Source organism: Ranitomeya variabilis, chromosome 6, assembly GCF_051348905.1.
Source record: "Ranitomeya variabilis isolate aRanVar5 chromosome 6, aRanVar5.hap1, whole genome shotgun sequence".
Lineage (NCBI taxonomy): Eukaryota > Metazoa > Chordata > Amphibia > Anura > Dendrobatidae > Ranitomeya > Ranitomeya variabilis.
In genome coordinates, this window is record NC_135237.1 from 7,091,994 (window position 1) to 7,110,470 (window position 18,477).

General features: G+C 52.0%; 1 protein-coding gene across 1 annotated transcript in view; it reads left to right on the forward strand.

Moving 5' to 3' along the window:
- Window positions 1-18,477, forward strand: part of OBSCN (obscurin, cytoskeletal calmodulin and titin-interacting RhoGEF) — an 860,705-nt gene that overhangs the window by 277,545 nt on the left and 564,683 nt on the right. The window contains exons 27-35 of the mRNA XM_077269354.1: window positions 2,953-3,222; window positions 3,730-3,996; window positions 4,071-4,337; window positions 6,055-6,321; window positions 6,608-6,877; window positions 6,985-7,251; window positions 10,627-10,893; window positions 13,066-13,338; window positions 17,175-17,441. Of these exons, the coding sequence (XP_077125469.1) occupies window positions 2,953-3,222; window positions 3,730-3,996; window positions 4,071-4,337; window positions 6,055-6,321; window positions 6,608-6,877; window positions 6,985-7,251; window positions 10,627-10,893; window positions 13,066-13,338; window positions 17,175-17,441 (2,415 nt within the window). The remainder of the gene's footprint in view (window positions 1-2,952; window positions 3,223-3,729; window positions 3,997-4,070; window positions 4,338-6,054; window positions 6,322-6,607; window positions 6,878-6,984; window positions 7,252-10,626; window positions 10,894-13,065; window positions 13,339-17,174; window positions 17,442-18,477) is intronic.

Consider the following 18,477-nt stretch of genomic DNA (forward strand, 5'->3'; position numbering starts at 1 on the left):
TCCTCTGTGTCCCTATCTATCTCTCTCTGTGTCCTTCTCTCTGTATCTCTTGCTCTCTCTGTGTGCCTCGCTCTCTCCCTCTTCCTCTGTGTCCTTCTGTATCTCTCTCTGTGTGCCTCACTCTCTCTCTCTTGCTCTTTGTGTCCCTCTCTCACTCTTCCTCTGTGTCCCTCTATCTATCTCTCTTTGTGTCCTTCTATCTGTATCTCTTGCTCTCTCTGTGTGCCTTGTTCTCTCCCTCTTCCTCTGTGTCCCTCTGTATCTCTCTCTGTGTGCCTCGCTCTCTATCTCTTGCTCTTTGTGTCCCTCTTTCTCTGTGTCCCTCTCTATCTATCTCTCTTTGTGTCCTTCTCTTGCTCTCTGTGTGCCTCGATCTCTCCCTCTTCCTCTGTGTCCCTCTGTATCTCTCTCTGTGTGCCTCGCTCTCTATCTCTTGATCTTTGTGTCCCTCTCTCCCTCTGTGTCCCTCTCTATCTATCTCTCTCTTTGTGTCCTTCTATCTCTATCTCTTGCTCTCTCTGTGTGCCTCGCTCTCTCCCTCTTCCTCTGTGTCCCTCTGTATCTCTCTCTGTGTGCCTCGCTCTCTATCTCTTGCTCTTTGTGTCCCTCTTTCTCTGTGTGCCTCTCTATCTCTCTCTGTGTCCTTCTCTTGCTCTCTCTGTGTGCCTCGCTCTCTCCCTCTTCCTCTGTGTCCCTCTGTATCTCTCTCTGTGTGCCTCGCTCTCTATCTCTTGATCTTTGTGTCCCTCTCTCCCTCTTCCTCTGTGTCCCTCTCTATCTATCTCTCTCTTTGTGTCCTTCTATCTCTATCTCTTGCTCTCTCTGTGTGCCTCGCTCTCTCCCTCTTCCTCTGTGTCCCTCTGTATCTCTCTCTGTGTGCCTTGCTCTCTCTCTTGCTCTTTGTGTCCCTCTCTCACTCTTCCTCTGTGTCCGTCTATCTATATCTCTTTGTGTCCTTCTCTCTGTATCTCTTGCTCTCTCTGTGTGCCTCGCTCTCTCCCTCTTCCTCTGTGTCCCTCTGTATCTCTCTCTGTGTGCCTCGTTCTCTCCCTCTTCCTCTGTGTCCCTCTGTATCTCTCTCTGTGTGCCTCGCTCTCTATCTCTTGCTCTTTGTGTCCCTCTTTCTCTGTGTCCCTCTCTATCTATCTCTCTTTGTGTCCTTCTCTTGCTCTCTGTGTGCCTCGATCTCTCCCTCTTCCTGTGTCCCTCTGTATCTCTCTCTGTGTGCCTCGCTCTCTATCTCTTGATCTTTGTGTCCCTCTCTCCCTCTGTGTCCCTCTCTATCTATCTCTCTCTTTGTGTCCTTCTATCTCTATCTCTTGCTCTCTCTGTGTGCCTCGCTCTCTCCCTCTTCCTCTGTGTCCCTCTGTATCTCTCTCTGTGTGCCTCGCTCTCTATCTCTTGCTCTTTGTGTCCCTCTTTCTCTGTGTGCCTCTCTATCTCTCTCTGTGTCCTTCTCTTGCTCTCTCTGTGTGCCTCGCTCTCTCCCTCTTCCTCTGTGTCCCTCTGTATCTCTCTCTGTGTGCCTCGCTCTCTATCTCTTGATCTTTGTGTCCCTCTCTCCCTCTTCCTCTGTGTCCCTCTCTATCTATCTCTCTCTTTGTGTCCTTCTATCTCTATCTCTTGCTCTCTCTGTGTGCCTCGCTCTCTCCCTCTTCCTCTGTGTCCCTCTGTATCTCTCTCTGTGTGCCTTGCTCTCTCTCTTGCTCTTTGTGTCCCTCTCTCACTCTTCCTCTGTGTCCGTCTATCTATATCTCTTTGTGTCCTTCTCTCTGTATCTCTTGCTCTCTCTGTGTGCCTCGCTCTCTATCTCTTGCTCTTTGTGTCCCTCTCTCCCTCTTCCTCTGTGTCCCTCTCTATCTATCTCTCTCTTTGTGTCCTTCTATCTGTATCTCTTGCTATCTCTCTGTGTGCCTCGCTCTCTCCCTCTTCCTCTGTGTCCCTCTGTATCTCTCTCTGTGTGCCTCGCTCTCTCCCTCTTCCTGTGTCCCTCTGTATCTCTCTCTGTGTGCCTCGCTCTCTATCTCTTGCTCTGTGTCCCTCTCTCCCTCTTCCTCTGTGTCCCTCTATATCTCTCTCTTTGTGTCCTTCTATCTGTATCTCTTGCTATCTCTCTGTGTGCCTCGCTCTCTCCCTCTTCCTCTGTGTCCCTCTGTATCTCTCTCTGTGTGCCTCGCTCTCTCTTGCTCTGTGTCCCTCTATCTCTCTCTTTGTGTCCTTCTCTCTGTATCTCTTGCTATCTCTATGTGCCTCGCTCTCTATCTCTTGCTCTTTGTGTCCCTCTCTCCCTCTGTGTCCCTCTCTATCTCTCTCTCTCTGTGTCCTTCTCTCTGTATCTCTTGCTCTCTCTGTGTGCCTCGCTCTCTATCTCTTGCTCTTTGTGTCCCTCTCTCCCTCTTCCTCTGTGTCCCTCTCTATCTATCTCTCTCTCTCTGTGTCCTTCTATCTGTATCTCTTGCTATCTCTCTGTGTGCCTCGCTCTCTCCCTCTTCCTCTGTGTCCCTCTGTATCTCTCTCTGTGTGCCTCGCTCTCTCCCTCTTCCTGTGTCCCTCTGTATCTCTCTCTGTGTGCCTCGCTCTCTATCTCTTGCTCTTTGTGTCCCTCTCTCCCTCTGTGTCCCTCTATATTTCTCTCTTTGTGTCCTTCTATCTGTATCTCTTGCTATCTCTCTGTGTGCCTCGCTCTCTCCCTCTGTGTCCCTCTGTATCTCTCTCTGTGTACCTCGCTCTCTCTTGCTCTGTGTCCCTCTATCTATCTCTCTTTGTGTCCTTCTCTCTGTATCTCTTGCTATCTCTATGTGCCTCGCTCTCTATCTCTTGCTCTTTGTGTCCCTCTCTCCCTCTGTGTCCCTCTCTATCTCTCTCTCTCTGTGTCCTTCTCTCTGTATCTCTTGCGCTCTCTCTCTCTGTGCCTCGCTCTCTTATATCTGTCAATCTTTTAACGATGCACAGAACAATCCATCAATATCGTCAGTGAGTTGAGTGATGTTGAGGTGACAGAGCCGGAGCCGGCGACATTTGAGTGTGTGACTTCCATTGTGTCAGTGAAGCCTCCAAAGTGGCTCCTGGGAGGTGAAGTTCTGCAGGATGGAAAAGACGTCGGCATAGAACAGGAGGGGACAGTGCACAGGCTCACCCTGAGGAAGACGTCCCCGGAGATGAGCGGCGCCATCCAGTTTCATATTGGGAAATCCAAGTCAACAGCTAACTTGGTAGTGAAAGGTGAGTTTGAGTCACTCATCTCCTCTACCTGGGGGGGCGCCTGTCTCATTCCTCTGAGGGGGGCCCGTCTCCTCCATCTGAGGGGTGCCTGTCTCCTCTCTCTGCTCTCTGAGGTGAGCCCGTCTCCTCCATCTGAGGGGCGCCCATCTCCTCTGTCTGAGGGATGCCTGTCTCCTCCCTCTGAGGGGCCTATCCTTCTGAGGGGCGCCTGTCTCTTCTGCCTGAGGGGCGCCCATCTTCTACATCTGTGGGGCATCTATCAGTCTGAGGGCATCCTTCTCTTCTGTCTGAGGGGGTCCGTCTCTTCTTCCTGAGTGGCGCCCATCTTCTCCATCTGAAGGGCACCTATCCATATGGGGGGGTGCCTGTCTCTTCTGCTTGAGGGGTGCCCGTTTTCTCCATCTGAGGGGCACCTATCAGTCTCAGGGGCGCCCATGTCTTCTGCCTGAGTGGCACTGATTTACTCGCACCTTATTCCCAGGATCCTGACTTGTTTTTCTCTTCCAGAGATTGCAGTGCAGGTGACTCAGAAGCTGGAGGATAAGTCGGTCGTCGAGCGTCAGTCCGTCCTCTTCTCCTGTGGGTTCCGGCCTCCTCCTAAGTTTGTAGAGTGGTTCAAGGGGAAGAAGCTAATCGAAGCCTCAGACAGATGTAGAGTGAAACAGGAGCGCGGCACCGCAGAGCTGAGGATCGTGAAGGTGACTCCTGAGGATGGCGGCACGTACACGTGTAAAGGTGGGACAGCCCAGACATCAGCCACACTCACTGTTCAAGGTAAGTACGGTAATAGATGAGGGGCGGTTGGAGTTCTGCAGTGGTCACTTCATTATCTTCCCACAACTCTGCAGCTCGTGACGTGAAAGTGCTTAAGCCACTGACCAATGTGAAGGTGGAGGAGGAGAGCTGCGCTGTGTTCTCCTGTGAGCTCTCACATGAGGACGAGGAGGTGGAATGGTTCCTGAATGACACACTGCTCTACACCAACAACTACAACGACATCAAGAAGGTCAGCGGCTGCCACACCCTCACCCTGAAACAAGTGGCCGCCCAGGACTCAGGCACTGTCAGCCTCAAGACCCAGAAAATGACACTCAGCGCAGAGCTGAAAGTCATAGGTAGGTGGATGGAACAAGGAAGTGGTAGGTGAAGGGAGGCTGGAGAGGAAGGTGGAGGTAGAGGAAGATGGAGGAAAAAAGGTGGGAGAGGAAGGTGGAGGTGTGGGAGGAAAACAGGGGGAGGGATGAGGAGGGAGATAGGAAGGTGGAGAGCGGAAGGCAGAGGTGAGTTAAGGAAGGCCAGAGAAGAAGATGGAGAAACAGTAGATGCATAGGAAGACGGCGGAAAAAAGTTGGGGAGTGGAAGGTGGAGGTGTGGGAAGAAAATATGAGGAGGGATGAGGAGGGAGATAGGAAGGTGGAGGGAGTAAGACAGTAGGAGAAGGCAGAAGTAAGTGAAGGGAGGCTGGAGAGGAAGATGAAGGTAGACTAGAGGAAGATGGAGGGAAAAAGGTGGGAAGAGGAAGGAGGAAGGCTGAAGGCGGAGGAAGGTGGTGGAATGAAAGTGGAGGGAAAAAGGTGGGAAGAGGAAGGTGGAGATATGGGAGGAAAACATGGGGGAGGGATACAGCGGGAGATAGGAAGTGGAGAGAATAAGGTGGAGGGATAGAGACAGGTGTCGGGAGGAAGGCATGGGGAGCTGGTGAGAAGAAAGTGGAGGGGGAAGGCTGAGGGCAGGAAGGCTGAGAAAGGAGGAAGTATGGGGAATGAAGGTGTAGGGTAAAAAGGTGGGAAGAGGAAAGTGGAGATGTGGGAGGTAGGAAAAAGGTAGAGGGGGATGGCTGAAGGCAGGCAGGCTGAAGAAGAAGAAAGGTGAGAGAATGAAGGTGGAGGGAGACAGGCGGAAAAGGAAGTTTGTGGAGCAAGGTAGGAGATGGAGGGAAAAAGTTGGCGAAAGGAAGATGAAGGTGTGGGAGGTAGGAGAGAAGTGGAAGGCATGGGCAGAAAGCATAGGGAAGAAGCCATGGGAAGTAATGCAGAGGGAAGAAGTTGGACAGAGGACGGTAGGGGAATTGGCTGAAAAGTGGCCGGAGGAAGATGGAGGGGGAGAAAGCCTGATAGGGAATAAAGCTGAGGGAGGTGAGGAAATGAAGTTTGAGGAAGGCAGGCTGAAAAAGAAGGTTTGGAGAAAGGTGCAGCCAGGAAAGCGGAGGAGGGAGATGGACTCAGGAAAGGAGGGAGGTGGAGGAAGGAAGGAAGATGGGTTGATCGGAATGGGATGTTGGTGGAGAGAGTTAGGTGAGGGAGTGTTAGAAGGAAGCGGTAAGAGGCGGTAGGAGGGAGCAGGAAGCTGGAGCCAGGTGGTTAGAAGGTAGGTGGGGAGGACAGCATTGGAAGATATTAGTTACGGGAAGAGGGAGGGAGGTGCTGAGTTCGCGGGTGGGGGGGGGGTCAGGTAGATAGAGGGAGGAAGGGGGAAGATGTTAATGGACTTCTGGATTACATGCAGGACAATTCCATTCCAGCATCTGCCAGGGTGCCAGTATTCCCAATTATTAGGCTTGCATCACAGTCCTGGTCACACTTTGTGTGGTTAATGCCAAGTTCTGCTTGGAGGACCTTCATTAATCTAGGTTTTTACACTTGAGATAGGAGATACCAGATCAGTGGGATTTTTGGATGGTCGTGACCAGATTAATGCACTGCATGAATAATGTTTCTATGCTAACACTAATCTGGCAGCACAAAGGCAGAAAGTATTGTCATAGGGACTCCACTGAGAAGGTGAGTCTTTACTACAGCATGGTTACTACTAGAATTTTTTTTTTCCTTGTAGAGAAGCCTGCCGTGTTCTTGAAATCTCTGGATGACGCGGTGGGGGAGGAGCGAGGTTCGGTCACGCTGAAGTGCGAGGTCTCAAAACCGAAGGTCACCGCTGTATGGAAGAAGAACGACCAAGTCCTGCCGCATGGAGACAAATATCAGCAGGTCGAGGCAGGAAAAAGTGTGTCCCTCACCATCCACCACCTGAACAAGGCCGACGCCGGACTCTACACCTGTGACATTGGCACCGATGTGGCCAAGTCCAAAGTTAGCGTTCAAGGTAAACGCTACATTCCCATCATCCCCATGTCTGTGGTACGGGCTCGTCACGTGGACTTACATGAAGGATAACTTTCCTGCAGTCATTAGACAGTCATCTGGTCCCACAGGTGTCACTGCACCAGATTAGCAGATGGTGCGATCGGGATCTTACACTGTCTGATCTATAATCGTGGCACACCACTAATAAATTAGTACATATCGTAGATTATAATTACCCCTCTCCCCCTCACACTCTCATGTGATACGGGAACTCGGCCTCTAATCCTTCACTTTGGTCCTTGCAGAACTGAACATCGGGATCACTAAACGCCTGAAAAGCACGGAGACCAAGGAAGGCGAGAGCTGTAGCTTCGAGTGCGTCCTGTCTCATGAGAGCATCGACGAATGCTCCTGGACGGTGAATGGAAGGGACATTGAGAATGATAAGAGGTTTGAGGTGTCCAACAAGGGTCGGAAATACCTGCTGAACATCAAGGAGGTGAAGGCCAGCGATGCCGGGGATGTGCTATTCACAGCTCGGAATCTGACGTCCAAAGCTACACTGACCGTCAGAGGTGAGGAGCCCCATGAGGCCGGGCAACGAGATGTGAGGCACACGTCTATGATGGGTTTAGGGCAGTGGTCTTGATCTTCTCGCCTTCAGTCTTCCTTTGTATTTCAGAGAAGCCTGCCGTTATTTCCCGTCCCTTGGAAGATAAATCCTCCGTTGCTGGAGAAGAAATTGTTCTGAAATGTGAACTCTCCAAGGAAGACACAAACGTCAAGTGGTCCAAAGACGGGAAAGTGCTGAAGAACAGCCAGAAATATGAGATCTGCCAGGAGGGAACGGAGACCTGGATCATAATTCATGAGACTTCTGCCAAGGACTCTGGAGAATATGTCTGTGAAACCTCCATCTCCAAGACCAAAGCCTCAGTGCAGATTGCAGGTGTGTAATGATGGTTGTGGAAAGCCACGTAAAAAATGGTAGAACATACAAACTAGTCTGGTATCTGCAGGTGATTGGTGGGGGGATAATATAGTCTGGTATCTGCAGGTGATTAGCGGGGGGATATTATAGTCCGGTATCTGCAGGTGATTAGCGGGGGGATATTATAGTCTGGTATCTGCAGGTGATTAGCGGGGGATATTATAGTCCGGTATCTGCAGGTGATTAGCGGGGGGATATTATAGTCCGGTATCTGCAGGTGATTAGCGGGGGGATATTATGGTCTGGTGTCTTCAGGTGATTGGTGGGGGGATATTATGGTCTGGTGTCTTCAGGTGATTGGCGAGGGGATATTATAGTCCGGTGTCTTCAGGTGATTGGCGGGGGGATATTATAGTCCGGTGTCTTCAGGTGATTGGTGGGGGGATATTATAGTCCGGTATCTGCAGGTGATTAGCGGGGGATATTATAGTCCGGTATCTGCAGGTGATTGGTGGGGGATATTATAGTCCGGTATCTGCAGGTGATTGGCGGGGGGATATTATAGTCCAGTATCTGCAGGTGATTGGCGGGGGGATATTATAGTCTGGTATCTGCAGGTGATTGGTGGGGGGATATTATAGTCCGGTGTCGGCAGGTGATTGGCGGGGGGGATATTATAGTCCAGTATCTGCAGGTGATTGGCGGGGGGATATTATAGTCCGGTGTCGGCAGGTGATTGGCAGGGGGATATTATAGTCCGGTGTCGGCAGGTGATTGGCAGGGGGATATTATAGTCCGGTGTCGGCAGGTGATTGGCGGGGGGATATTATAGTCCTGTGTCGGCAGGTGATTGGCGGGGGGATATTATAGTCCGGTGTCGGCAGGTGATTGGCGGGGGGATATTATAGTCGGGGGGCGGCAGGTGATTGGCGGGGGGATATTATAGTCCGGTGTCGGCAGATGATTGGTGGCGGGATGTTATAGTCCGGTGTCTTCAGGTGATTGGCGGGGGGATATTATAGTCCGGTATCTGCAGGTGATTAGCGGGGGATATTATAGTCCGGTATCTGCAGGTAATTGGCGGGGGGATATTATAGTCCGGTATCTGCAGGTGATTGGCGGGGGATATTATAGTTCGGTATCTGCAGGTGATTAGCGGGGGATATTATAGTCCGGTATCTGCAGGTGATTGGCGGGGGATATTATAGTCCGGTATCTGCAGGTGATTGGCGGGGGATATTATAGTTCGGTATCTGCAGGTGATTAGCGGGGGATATTATAGTCCGGTATCTGCAGGTGATTGGCGGGGGATATTATAGTCCGGTATCTGCAGGTGATTGGTGGGGGGATATTATAGTCCGGTATCTGCAGGTGATTGGCGGGGGATATTATAGTCCGGTATCTGCAGGTGATTGGCGGGGGGATATTATAGTCCGGTATCTGCAGGTGATTGGTGGGGGGATATTATAGTCTGGTATCTGCAGGTGATTAGCGGGGGATATTATAGTCCGGTATCTGCAGGTGATTGGCGGGGGATATTATAGTCCGGTATCTGCAGGTGATTGGTGGGGGGATATTATAGTCCGGTATCTGCAGGTGATTGGCGGGGGATATTATAGTCCGGTATCTGCAGGTGATTAGCGGGGGGATATTATAGTCCGGTATCTGCAGGTGATTGGCGGGGGATATTATAGTCCGGTATCTGCAGGTGATTGGCGGGGGGATATTATAGTCCTGTGTCGGCAGGTGATTGGCGGGGGGATATTATAGTCCGGTGTCGGCAGGTGATTGGCGGGGGGATATTATAGTCCGGTATCCACAGGTGATTGGCGGGGGGATATTATAGTCCTGTGTCGGCAGGTGATTGGCGGGGGGATATTATAGTCCGGTGTCGGCAGGTGATTGGCGGGGGGATATTATAGTCCTGTGTCGGCAGGTGATTGGCGGGGGGATATTATAGTCCTGTGTCGGCAGGTGATTGGCGGGGGGATATTATAGTCCGGTGTCGGCAGGTGATTGGCTGGGGGATATTATAGTCCGCTGTCGGCAGGTGATTGGCGGGGGATATTATAGTCCGGTATCCACAGGTGATTGGCGGGGGGATATTTTAGTCCTGTGTCGGCAGGTGATTGGCGGGGGGATATTATAGTCCGGTGTTGGCAGGTGATTGGTGGGGGGATATTATAGTCCGGTATCTGCAGGTAATTAGCGGGGGATATTATAGTCCGATGTCGGCAGGTGATTGGCGGGGGGATATTATAGTCGGGGGGCGGCAGGTGATTGGCGGGGGGATATTATAGTCCGGTATCTGCAGGTAATTAGCGGGGGATATTATAGTCCGATGTCGGCAGGTGATTGGCGGGGGGATATTATAGTCCGGTGTCGGCAGGTGATTGGCGGGGGGATATTATAGTCCTGTGTCGGCAGGTGATTGGCGGGGGGATATTATAGTCCGGTGTCGGCAGGTGATTGGCGGGGGGATATTATAGTCCTGTGTTGGCAGGTGATTGGCGGGGGGATATTATAGTCCTGTGTCGGCAGGTGATTGGCGGGGGGATATTATAGTCCGGTGTCGGCAGGTGATTGGCGGGGGGATATTATAGTCCGGTGTCGGCAGGTGATTGGCTGGGGGATATTATAGTCCGGTGTCGGCAGGTGATTGGCGGGGGATATTATAGTCCGGTATCCACAGGTGATTGGCGGGGGGATATTATAGTCCTGTGTCGGCAGGTGATTGGCTGGGGGATATTATAGTCCGGTGTCGGCAGGTGATTGGCGGGGGATATTATAGTCCGGTATACACAGGTGATTGGCGGGGGATATTATAGTCCGGTATACACAGGTGATTGGCGGGGGATATTATAGTCCTGTGTCGGCAGGTGATTGGCGGGGGGATATTATAGTCCGGTGTCGGCAGGTGATTGGCGGGGGGGATATTATAGTCCTGTGTCGGCAGGTGATTGGCGGGGGGATATTATAGTCCGGTGTCGGCAGGTGATTGGCGGGGGATATTATAGTCCGGTATCCACAGGTGATTGGCGGGGGGATATTATAGTCCTGTGTCGGCAGGTGATTGGCTGGGGGATATTATAGTCCGGTGTCGGCAGGTGATTGGCGGGGGATATTATAGTCCGGTATACACAGGTGATTGGCGGGGGATATTATAGTCCGGTATACACAGGTGATTGGCGGGGGATATTATAGTCCTGTGTCGGCAGGTGATTGGCGGGGGGATATTATAGTCCGGTGTCGGCAGGTGATTGGCGGGGGGGATATTATAGTCCTGTGTCGGCAGGTGATTGGCGGGGGATATTCTCTTGACTTGTGCCTGTGTTGGACAGCAGATCAGTGATTTGTCCCTGTAGTTTGAAGCCTTCATATTTGTATCTGTAGAAAAACCCAACAGATTCACCAAAGACATTTCAGATGTGAAAGCCGAGGAGGGGGAAGCCGCCATCTTTACCTGTGAGACAGAGGGAAGCCCTCTGACCGTGAAGTGGAGGAAAAGTATCACTGAGCTCAAGACATCCAAAAAATATGAGATCAGCCAGAAGGGGAATGTCCTGAGCCTCACCGTCAACGAACTGGAGAAGAGCGACAGCGACACTTACATCTGTGACATCGGAGACGCCCAGAGCAAGGCTTCCCTAACTGTCACAGGTATGAGCAATCCTGCCAGTACCACGCTGCCGGCACCACATGGCTGGTACTACGCTGCCGGCACCACATGGCTGGTACCACGCTGCCGGCACCACATGGCTGGTACCACGCTGCCGGCACCACATGGCTGGTACCACGCTGCAGGCACCTCATGGCTGGTACCACGCTGCCGGCACCACACGGCTGGTACCACGCTGTCGCCGCCACACGGCTGGTACCACGCTGCAGGCACCTCATGGCTGGTACCACGCTGCAGGCACCTCATGGCTGGTACCACGCTGCCGGCACCACACGGCTGGTACCACGCTGCAGGCACCACATGGCTGGTACCACGCTGCCGGCACCACATGGCTGGTGCCACGCTGCAGGCACCTCATGGCTGGTACCACGCTGCCGGCACCACACGGCTGGTACCACGCTGCCGGCACCACGCGGCTGGTACCACGCTGCAGGCACCTCATGGCTGGTACCACGCTGCCGGCACCACACGGCTGGTACCACGCTGCCGCCGCCACACGGCTGGTACCACGCTGACAGCACCTCAAGGCTGGTACCACACTGCCGGCACCACACGGCTGGTACTACGCTGCCGGCACCACATGGCTGGTATCACGCTGCCAACACCTCATGGCTGGTACTACGCTGCCGGCACCACACGGCTGGTACCACGCTGCCGCCGCCACACGGCTGGTACCACGCTGACGGCACCTCAAGGCTGGTACCACACTGCCGGCACCACATGGCTGGTATCACGCTGCCGGCACCACACGGCTGGTACCACGCTGCCGGCACCACATGGCTGGTACCATGCTGCCAGCACCACATGGCTGGTACCACGCTGCCGCACCACATGGCTGGTACCACGCTGCCGGCACCACATGGCTGGTACCACGCTGCCGGCACCACATGGCTGGTACCACGCTGCCGGCACCACATGGCTGGTACCACGCTGCCGGCACCACAACAGCAGTGCATTGCAGATATGCCACTTTCTGTGAAAATGTGGCAGCTGTTCATAGGGCTTCCACCTAAAGACTTAGTGCAAGCTACTCTACTTACCAGATCCCAGGGGTAGTCCTGGCCCTCACCCTCTAACCTGGGTGTAGGGATCTGGGTTTGTGGAGCAAGCTGGCTGTAGGAAATGTTGTCACGTGGGGTCTATACCAAGTGGTCAAATCAGGGACAAAATCAGTAGGCAAGTAAGTGGGTGGTCAAAAAACAAACCGAGGCTAGACAAAAGGATGTACACAGTTGCACACAAGAACAATGAATCAGAGTGACCCGGTCTAGATGAACGTATATCTGGCACTTATATCAGACTGATTGCTGAGGTTTATTAGAAGGAGCCGCCATGGCTCCCAGCAGAGAGCTAATTACATACCAGCTCACTGCTGCAAAACACCGGCGGGCAGGAAAGGGACAACTAGTCTGAGCAACCTTAGAGCTTAGCTGCCACACTCTGCTGATGTCCAGCAGTTACTGCTATGCTCGTGCAGCCCCACACAGTGACCATGGAGGGGATCTAGCAGCATGGTCAGACACACACGTGTTCTAGCGGCCTTCTGTCTTTGTGGTGACTACTTGAATCCATATCTAATGATTGAGCAGTGTTCACAGACAGGAGACGCCAGAGCTCAGGTCAGTTGTTGTTTTTTTGTACGTTTCAATGCTGAGGTGATGGAGCTTGATATGCTGCACCTCTAGGCCTCTGCCATACTCGGTGCAGGATCCGGAATGTCCTGAATCATTCTGTAATGTGAAGGTCTGGGATCATTGCTCATGTGCTGAGCCGATGGCCCCTATATCTGTGGCCCCTATTCTCTGCTGAGATGGGAAGGTAATAACGGCAAGGTCTCCATATTGCAGTCCGCACTGTGAAGTTGAGATTTTATTGTCTACGTCCTTGTAGTTTTCTGGAAATGTTGACTTGTCAGTACATGTCTGCATCGGATGTGTCGCCCCATTGTTCTAGCAATCTTCTGTTAGCTTGTCTTCCTCCACAGAGCTTGGCTTCTTGTCAGTACGTTGACATCCCTAAAAAGTCTTGTGTCCAATCTGCCGCAGACCATAAATGCCTGGAGCACCTGAAGAATGGCCGAGTAGTTACAAAACGCTGATCATCCACGTAACCTTCCAGGATCTTGGTTTCTCAACTGTCTGTGTTCATTTTAGGCCACAAAGTTCTTATAGTAGAAGACTTGGAAGACGTTGAAGTTTATGAAGGTGAATCGGCCATGTTTCAGTGTAGGATCTGTCCGGCTCATTACCAGAAAGTACAATGGTTCCTGGATAAAACCCCACTACATACCAATGATGTGAATGAGACACAAGCCCTGGCAGGGGGCTACCACATGCTGATGCTCAAGAACTTGGGTGTGAAGGACTCTGGCATGGTCACATTTGAAGCTGGGAACCAGAAAACGTCTGTAAAACTTTTAGTGAAAGGTAATAAAACAAAAATAATGAAATAGTAAATATCTTGGATTGAGTAAAACGTTAGGAAGTGCCCCAAATCCTGAAGACGTCCAGAGTCACATGAGGAATGAGCGAAGTCCTTATATTTAGTTCAGGTTTTGCTTGCTTAGAAAATATAAATGAGTATATACTATGACTAATTCTACGAAGGCTTCCACGGAGAAACTTAATGAATGGGACGCACACCCTCTACAACTCTGGTCCCATTATTCTAGGAAAGCCCTCAGTCACCAATTTAGACATATGGATTAGGGAAAGTGCTACGCTTCACTGTGAGACCTCCATACCCCACGATCCGGCTGCCTGGTCCAAAGGCCGGGAGGTCCGTACAAGATGCTCCAAGTGTCAATATGCTGGCTATTCATGACGCAACTAGCCAAGACCATGAAAGGCGGAAAGTAACCCATGGAGAATGTTCTTCATTAAAATTAAAGCCTTTATGGGAAATCGGGAGATATTTCCAACTTAACGATAGATGACATAGGGCTATCAGCAGCTGAAATTCGCCTTCACAGTCTGAGGTTGTGTTTTTCCGAAACTGAAGTCCGGAGATGCAGAAAGACTAGAATTATTTGTAAGACATAATTAGTAATTAATCTTCATCTGAGCATTGACTAACGATGATTGAGCCCCAAGAACACCCCCTAAAATACCAGGAACGCTTCCTTCACAGCTGCTATTTCTTATAAATGATGGAGTACTGTATGTAGAAGATGGAGCCGTCCGGTCCTGCCGTCATGCTGTATTCTCTGCTCTTACCCAATGTGATTCCTGAGAACTGATTGACCACTTATCCAGAATTACCAACTAACCGTTCCCCGTGAACAAGCCATTATGTAGCAGCATCCGCAGCGTCTCGCCCGCCATGAGCTCCGCACTACACGCTTCTTGTACCGGTATGACTGCAGGAAATGTAACTCGTGCCTCGTCTCAGATTTGGGGACGCGGACGGATTATTGTAGACCGCCCAACGTGTAAATCTTGTAATGCAGATTTTCCACAAAAGGTCATTAATACACAATTATTCATGGTCCCTACAGTTCCTGTTTGGTAGCAAGATAGTCATGTCACAATAATGTCTGTACAGCGCCGTGGAATTAATAGCACCATACAAGCGGGTAGAATACATGAATAACAATTTTCTAGGGTGTTCATGGCACCTAAGGGTTGCTAACCATTCTTGATTTTTGTATAGAATAGTTTTTCTTTTAGGGCTCCACTGTGTGATTATCTATTGGATGTCATATCAGCTCCTGCTCTAGTGCAAACTTCAGATGTGACGAGCAAAAGTCATATCTCTACTCTGTAAACTCTTATGTCTCTTCCTGTAGACTTTTCTATTTTTCATCCAATTTTCATCCTGTTTCCTCCACACTCCTGTGTTCTCCTCCAGTCTCCTCTGCCCTGCTTGTCTTCTCTGCCCTCCTCCGGTCTCCTCTGTTCTCCTCCAGTCAACTATGCCCTCCTTCCGTCTTCCTTCCCTTCTTCTGTCTCCTTTGCCCTCTTCATGTCTCTTATGCCCTCCTCATGTCTTCTCTTCCCTCCTCCTGTTTCTCTGCCCTCCTTTTGTCTCCTCTGCCCTCCTCGTGTCTCCTCTGCCCTCCTCGTGTCTCCTCTGCCCTCCTCGTGTCTTCTCTGCCATCCTCGTGTCTTCTCTGCCAAGCTCGTGTCTTCTCTGCCATCCTCGTGTCTCCTCTGCCCTCCTCGTGTCTTCTCTGCCCTCCTCCTTTTTTCTCTGCACTCCTCCAGTCTCCCCTGTCCTCTTCCAGTCTCCTCTATCCTCTTCCAGTCTCTTCTGGTCTCCTCTGCCCTCTTCCGGTCTCCTCTGCCCTCTTCTGGTCTCCTCTGTCCTCTTCCAGTCTCCTCTGTCTTCTTCCAGTCTCTTTGGTCCTCTTCCAGCCTCCTCTGCCCTCGCCCAGTCTCCTCTTCTCTCTTCCGGTCTCCTCTCCGCTCCTCCTTTTTTCTCTGCACTCCTCCAGTCTCCTCTTCCCTCTTCCAGTCTCCCCTGTCCTCTTCCAGTCTCCTCTGCCCTCTTACGGTCTCCTCTGCCCTCTTCCAGTCTCCTCTGTCCTCTTCCAGTCTCCTCGGTCCTCTTCCAGCCTCCTCTGCCCTCGCCCAGTCTCCTCTTCCCTCTTCCGGTTTCCACTGCGCTCCTCCTTTTTTCTCTGCACTCCTCCAGTCTTCTCTTCCCTCTTCCAGTCTCCCCTGTCCTCTTCCGGTCTCCTCTGCCCTCTTCCAGTCTCCTCTGCCCTCTTCCAGTCTCCTCTGCCCTCCTCCAGTCTCCTCTGCCCTCCTCCAGTCTCCTCTGTCCTCTTCCAGTCTCCCCTGTCCTCTTCCAGTCTCCTCTGTCCTCTTCCAGTCTCCTCGGTCCTCTTCCAGCCTCCTCTGCCCTTCTCCGGTCTCCTCTTCCCTCTTCCGGTCTCCTCTGCACTCGTCCTTTTTTCTCTGCACTCCTCCAGTCTCCTATTCCCTCTTCCAGTCTCCCCTGTCCTCTTCCAGTCTCCTCTATCCTCTTCCGGTCTCCTCTTCCCTCTTCCGGTCTCCTCTTCCCTCTTCCTGTCTCCTCTTCCCTCCTTCAGTTTTCTCTGCCCTCCTCCAGTCTCCTCTGCCCTCTTCCGGTCTCCTCTGCCCTCTTCCAGTCTCCTCTGTCCTCTTCCAGTCTCCTCGGTCCTCTTCCAGCCTCCTCTGCCCTCGCCCAGTCTCCTCTTCCCTCTTCCGGTTTCCACTGCGCTCCTCCTTTTTTCTCTGCACTCCTCCAGTCTCCTCTTCCCTCTTCCAGTCTCCCCTGTCCTCTTCCGGTCTCCTCTGCCCTCTTCCAGTCTCCTCTGCCCTCTTCCAGTCTCCTCTGCCCTCTTCCAGTCTCCTCTGCCCTCCTCCAGTCTCCTCTGTCCTCTTCCAGTCTCCCCTGTCCTCTTCCAGTCTCCTCTGTCCTCTTCCAGTCTCCTCGGTCCTCTTCCAGCCTCCTCTGCCCTTCTCCGGTCTCCTCTTCCCTCTTCCGGTCTCCTCTGCACTCCTCCTTTTTTCTCTGCACTCCTCCAGTCTCCTATTCCCTCTTCCAGTCTCCCCTGTCCTCTTCCAGTTTCCTCTATCCTCTTCCGGTCTCCTCTTCCCTCTTCCGGTCTCCTCTTCCCTCTTCCTGTCTCCTCTTCCCTCCTTCAGTTTTCTCTGCCCTCCTCCAGTCTCCTCTGCCCTCCTCAAGTCTCTTCTGCCCTTTTCAGTCCTCCTTCAGACCCTTCTATCCTGGTAAGACTCTTCTGTGCACCTCCTGGTACCTCTGTCCACCTCCAGACTGCTCTCTTCTCCCCTAGACTCCACTGTTCCCCTCCGGACTCTGCCGTACACCTCCAGATTGAGGAGGAAACATCTTTCAGTGACTTGTCTCCTGCAGACTGGATGGAATGAGCACAGCATCCTCCAACCTGCTGATCCTTCTCTTGCTCGTCATGTGTGGTCAGGGGACAGTTGAATTGTCCCCACATTGTCTTCTGTGTATGGTCAGCCTATGTGGCAGTGATTTATAGCAGATGTGATGTCGCCGATGTGTTCTTCCTGTTTTTCATCATTGTGCATTATGTGACTAGTCATACATGGCCCACGCCGCCTGCGACCCATGGCAGTGGTGTCCTTGTATCGCCTGCCTCTTCTTTCTGACTCTTTTCCGTGTCCCATTACTCTCATGGTTACACCATTATCAGGGCTGATTTTGGAGGCAGCCATGAGGCTGATTATTTTGAGCAAGTGGTGAGCATCACGATGTTATCCGCTCCTTGAATGACACCACTGACTGTGTATATTGCATATTCCAGCTGTCCAGGCTTTCTTCAAACGTGAGGTGCAGAGCGCGGAGGCCGAGGAGGGATCCACGGCGACTCTTTCCTGTGAAGTCTCCAATGAGAAAGCTTCGGTGCAATGGAAGAAGGATGGCAACCTCCTGAGGTCCAGCAATAAGTATGAGCTGAAGATGAAAGATCGCAGGGTGGAGTTACTGATCCACAACCTGGTGAAGGAAGATGCCGGAACATACGTGTGTGAAACCGGGGAACGGACGTCGTCAGCAACATTAACCGTCAAGGGTAAATCCACAAGGCGTCTGGATTTCCTCACACCCTCCCATTACTTGATTGTGTTTCAGTGCATCAAATATAAAATATGAAGATACTTAATAAATAATCTTGTAGTAACGACCTCCTCCAGTCTTGTCTACAGCTCCGCTGCACATCTATGTCTCTCCCTAGTGACAGTCTGGTGTTACTGCCTGAGCATTCCCTCCTAGATGACCTCCAGACAGTAGACTAGCCTGACAACGGTCGAAGTCTGTAACCATGGAAACACATATGTGTGCATAGGAGCTGTCCTGACAGTAAGGGTACTGTCACACTATACGATTTACCAACGATCACGACCTGCGATACGACCTGGCCGTGATCGTTGGTAAGTGGTTGTGTGGTCGCTGGAGAGCTGTCACACAGACCGCTCTCCAGCGACCAACGATGCCGAGGTCCCCGGGTAACCAGGGTAAACATCGGGTTACTAAGCGCAGGGCCGCGCTTAGTAACCCGATGTTTACCGTGGTTACCAGCGTAAAAGTAAAAAAAAAACAAACAGTACATACTTACATTCCGGTGTCTGTCCCCCGGCGTTCTGCTTCCCTGCATTGTGAGCGCCGGCCAGCCGGAAAGCGGGCACAGCGGTAACGCGGTGACGTCACCGCTCTGCTTTCCGGCTGGCGCAGACACAGTGGAGAGAAGCAGAGCGCCGGGGGACAGACACCGGAATGTGAGTATGTACTGTTTGGTTTTGTTACTTTTACGCTGGTAACCAGGGTAAACATCGGGTTACTAAGCGCGGCCCTGCGCTTAGTAACCCGATGTTTACCCTGGTTACCCGGGGACCTCGGCATCGTTGGTCGCTGGAGAGCCGTCTGTGTGACAGCTCCCCAGCGACCACACAACGACTTTCCAACGATCACGGCCAGGTCGTATCGCAGGTCGTGATCGTTGGTAAATCGTATAGTGTGACAGTACCCTTAGGGACAGTCTTATCAAGACTCTTTGCAAAGGTACATTTTTTTTCTCTCCAATGCATTGAAGCAGCATTGACTTCAGGTTT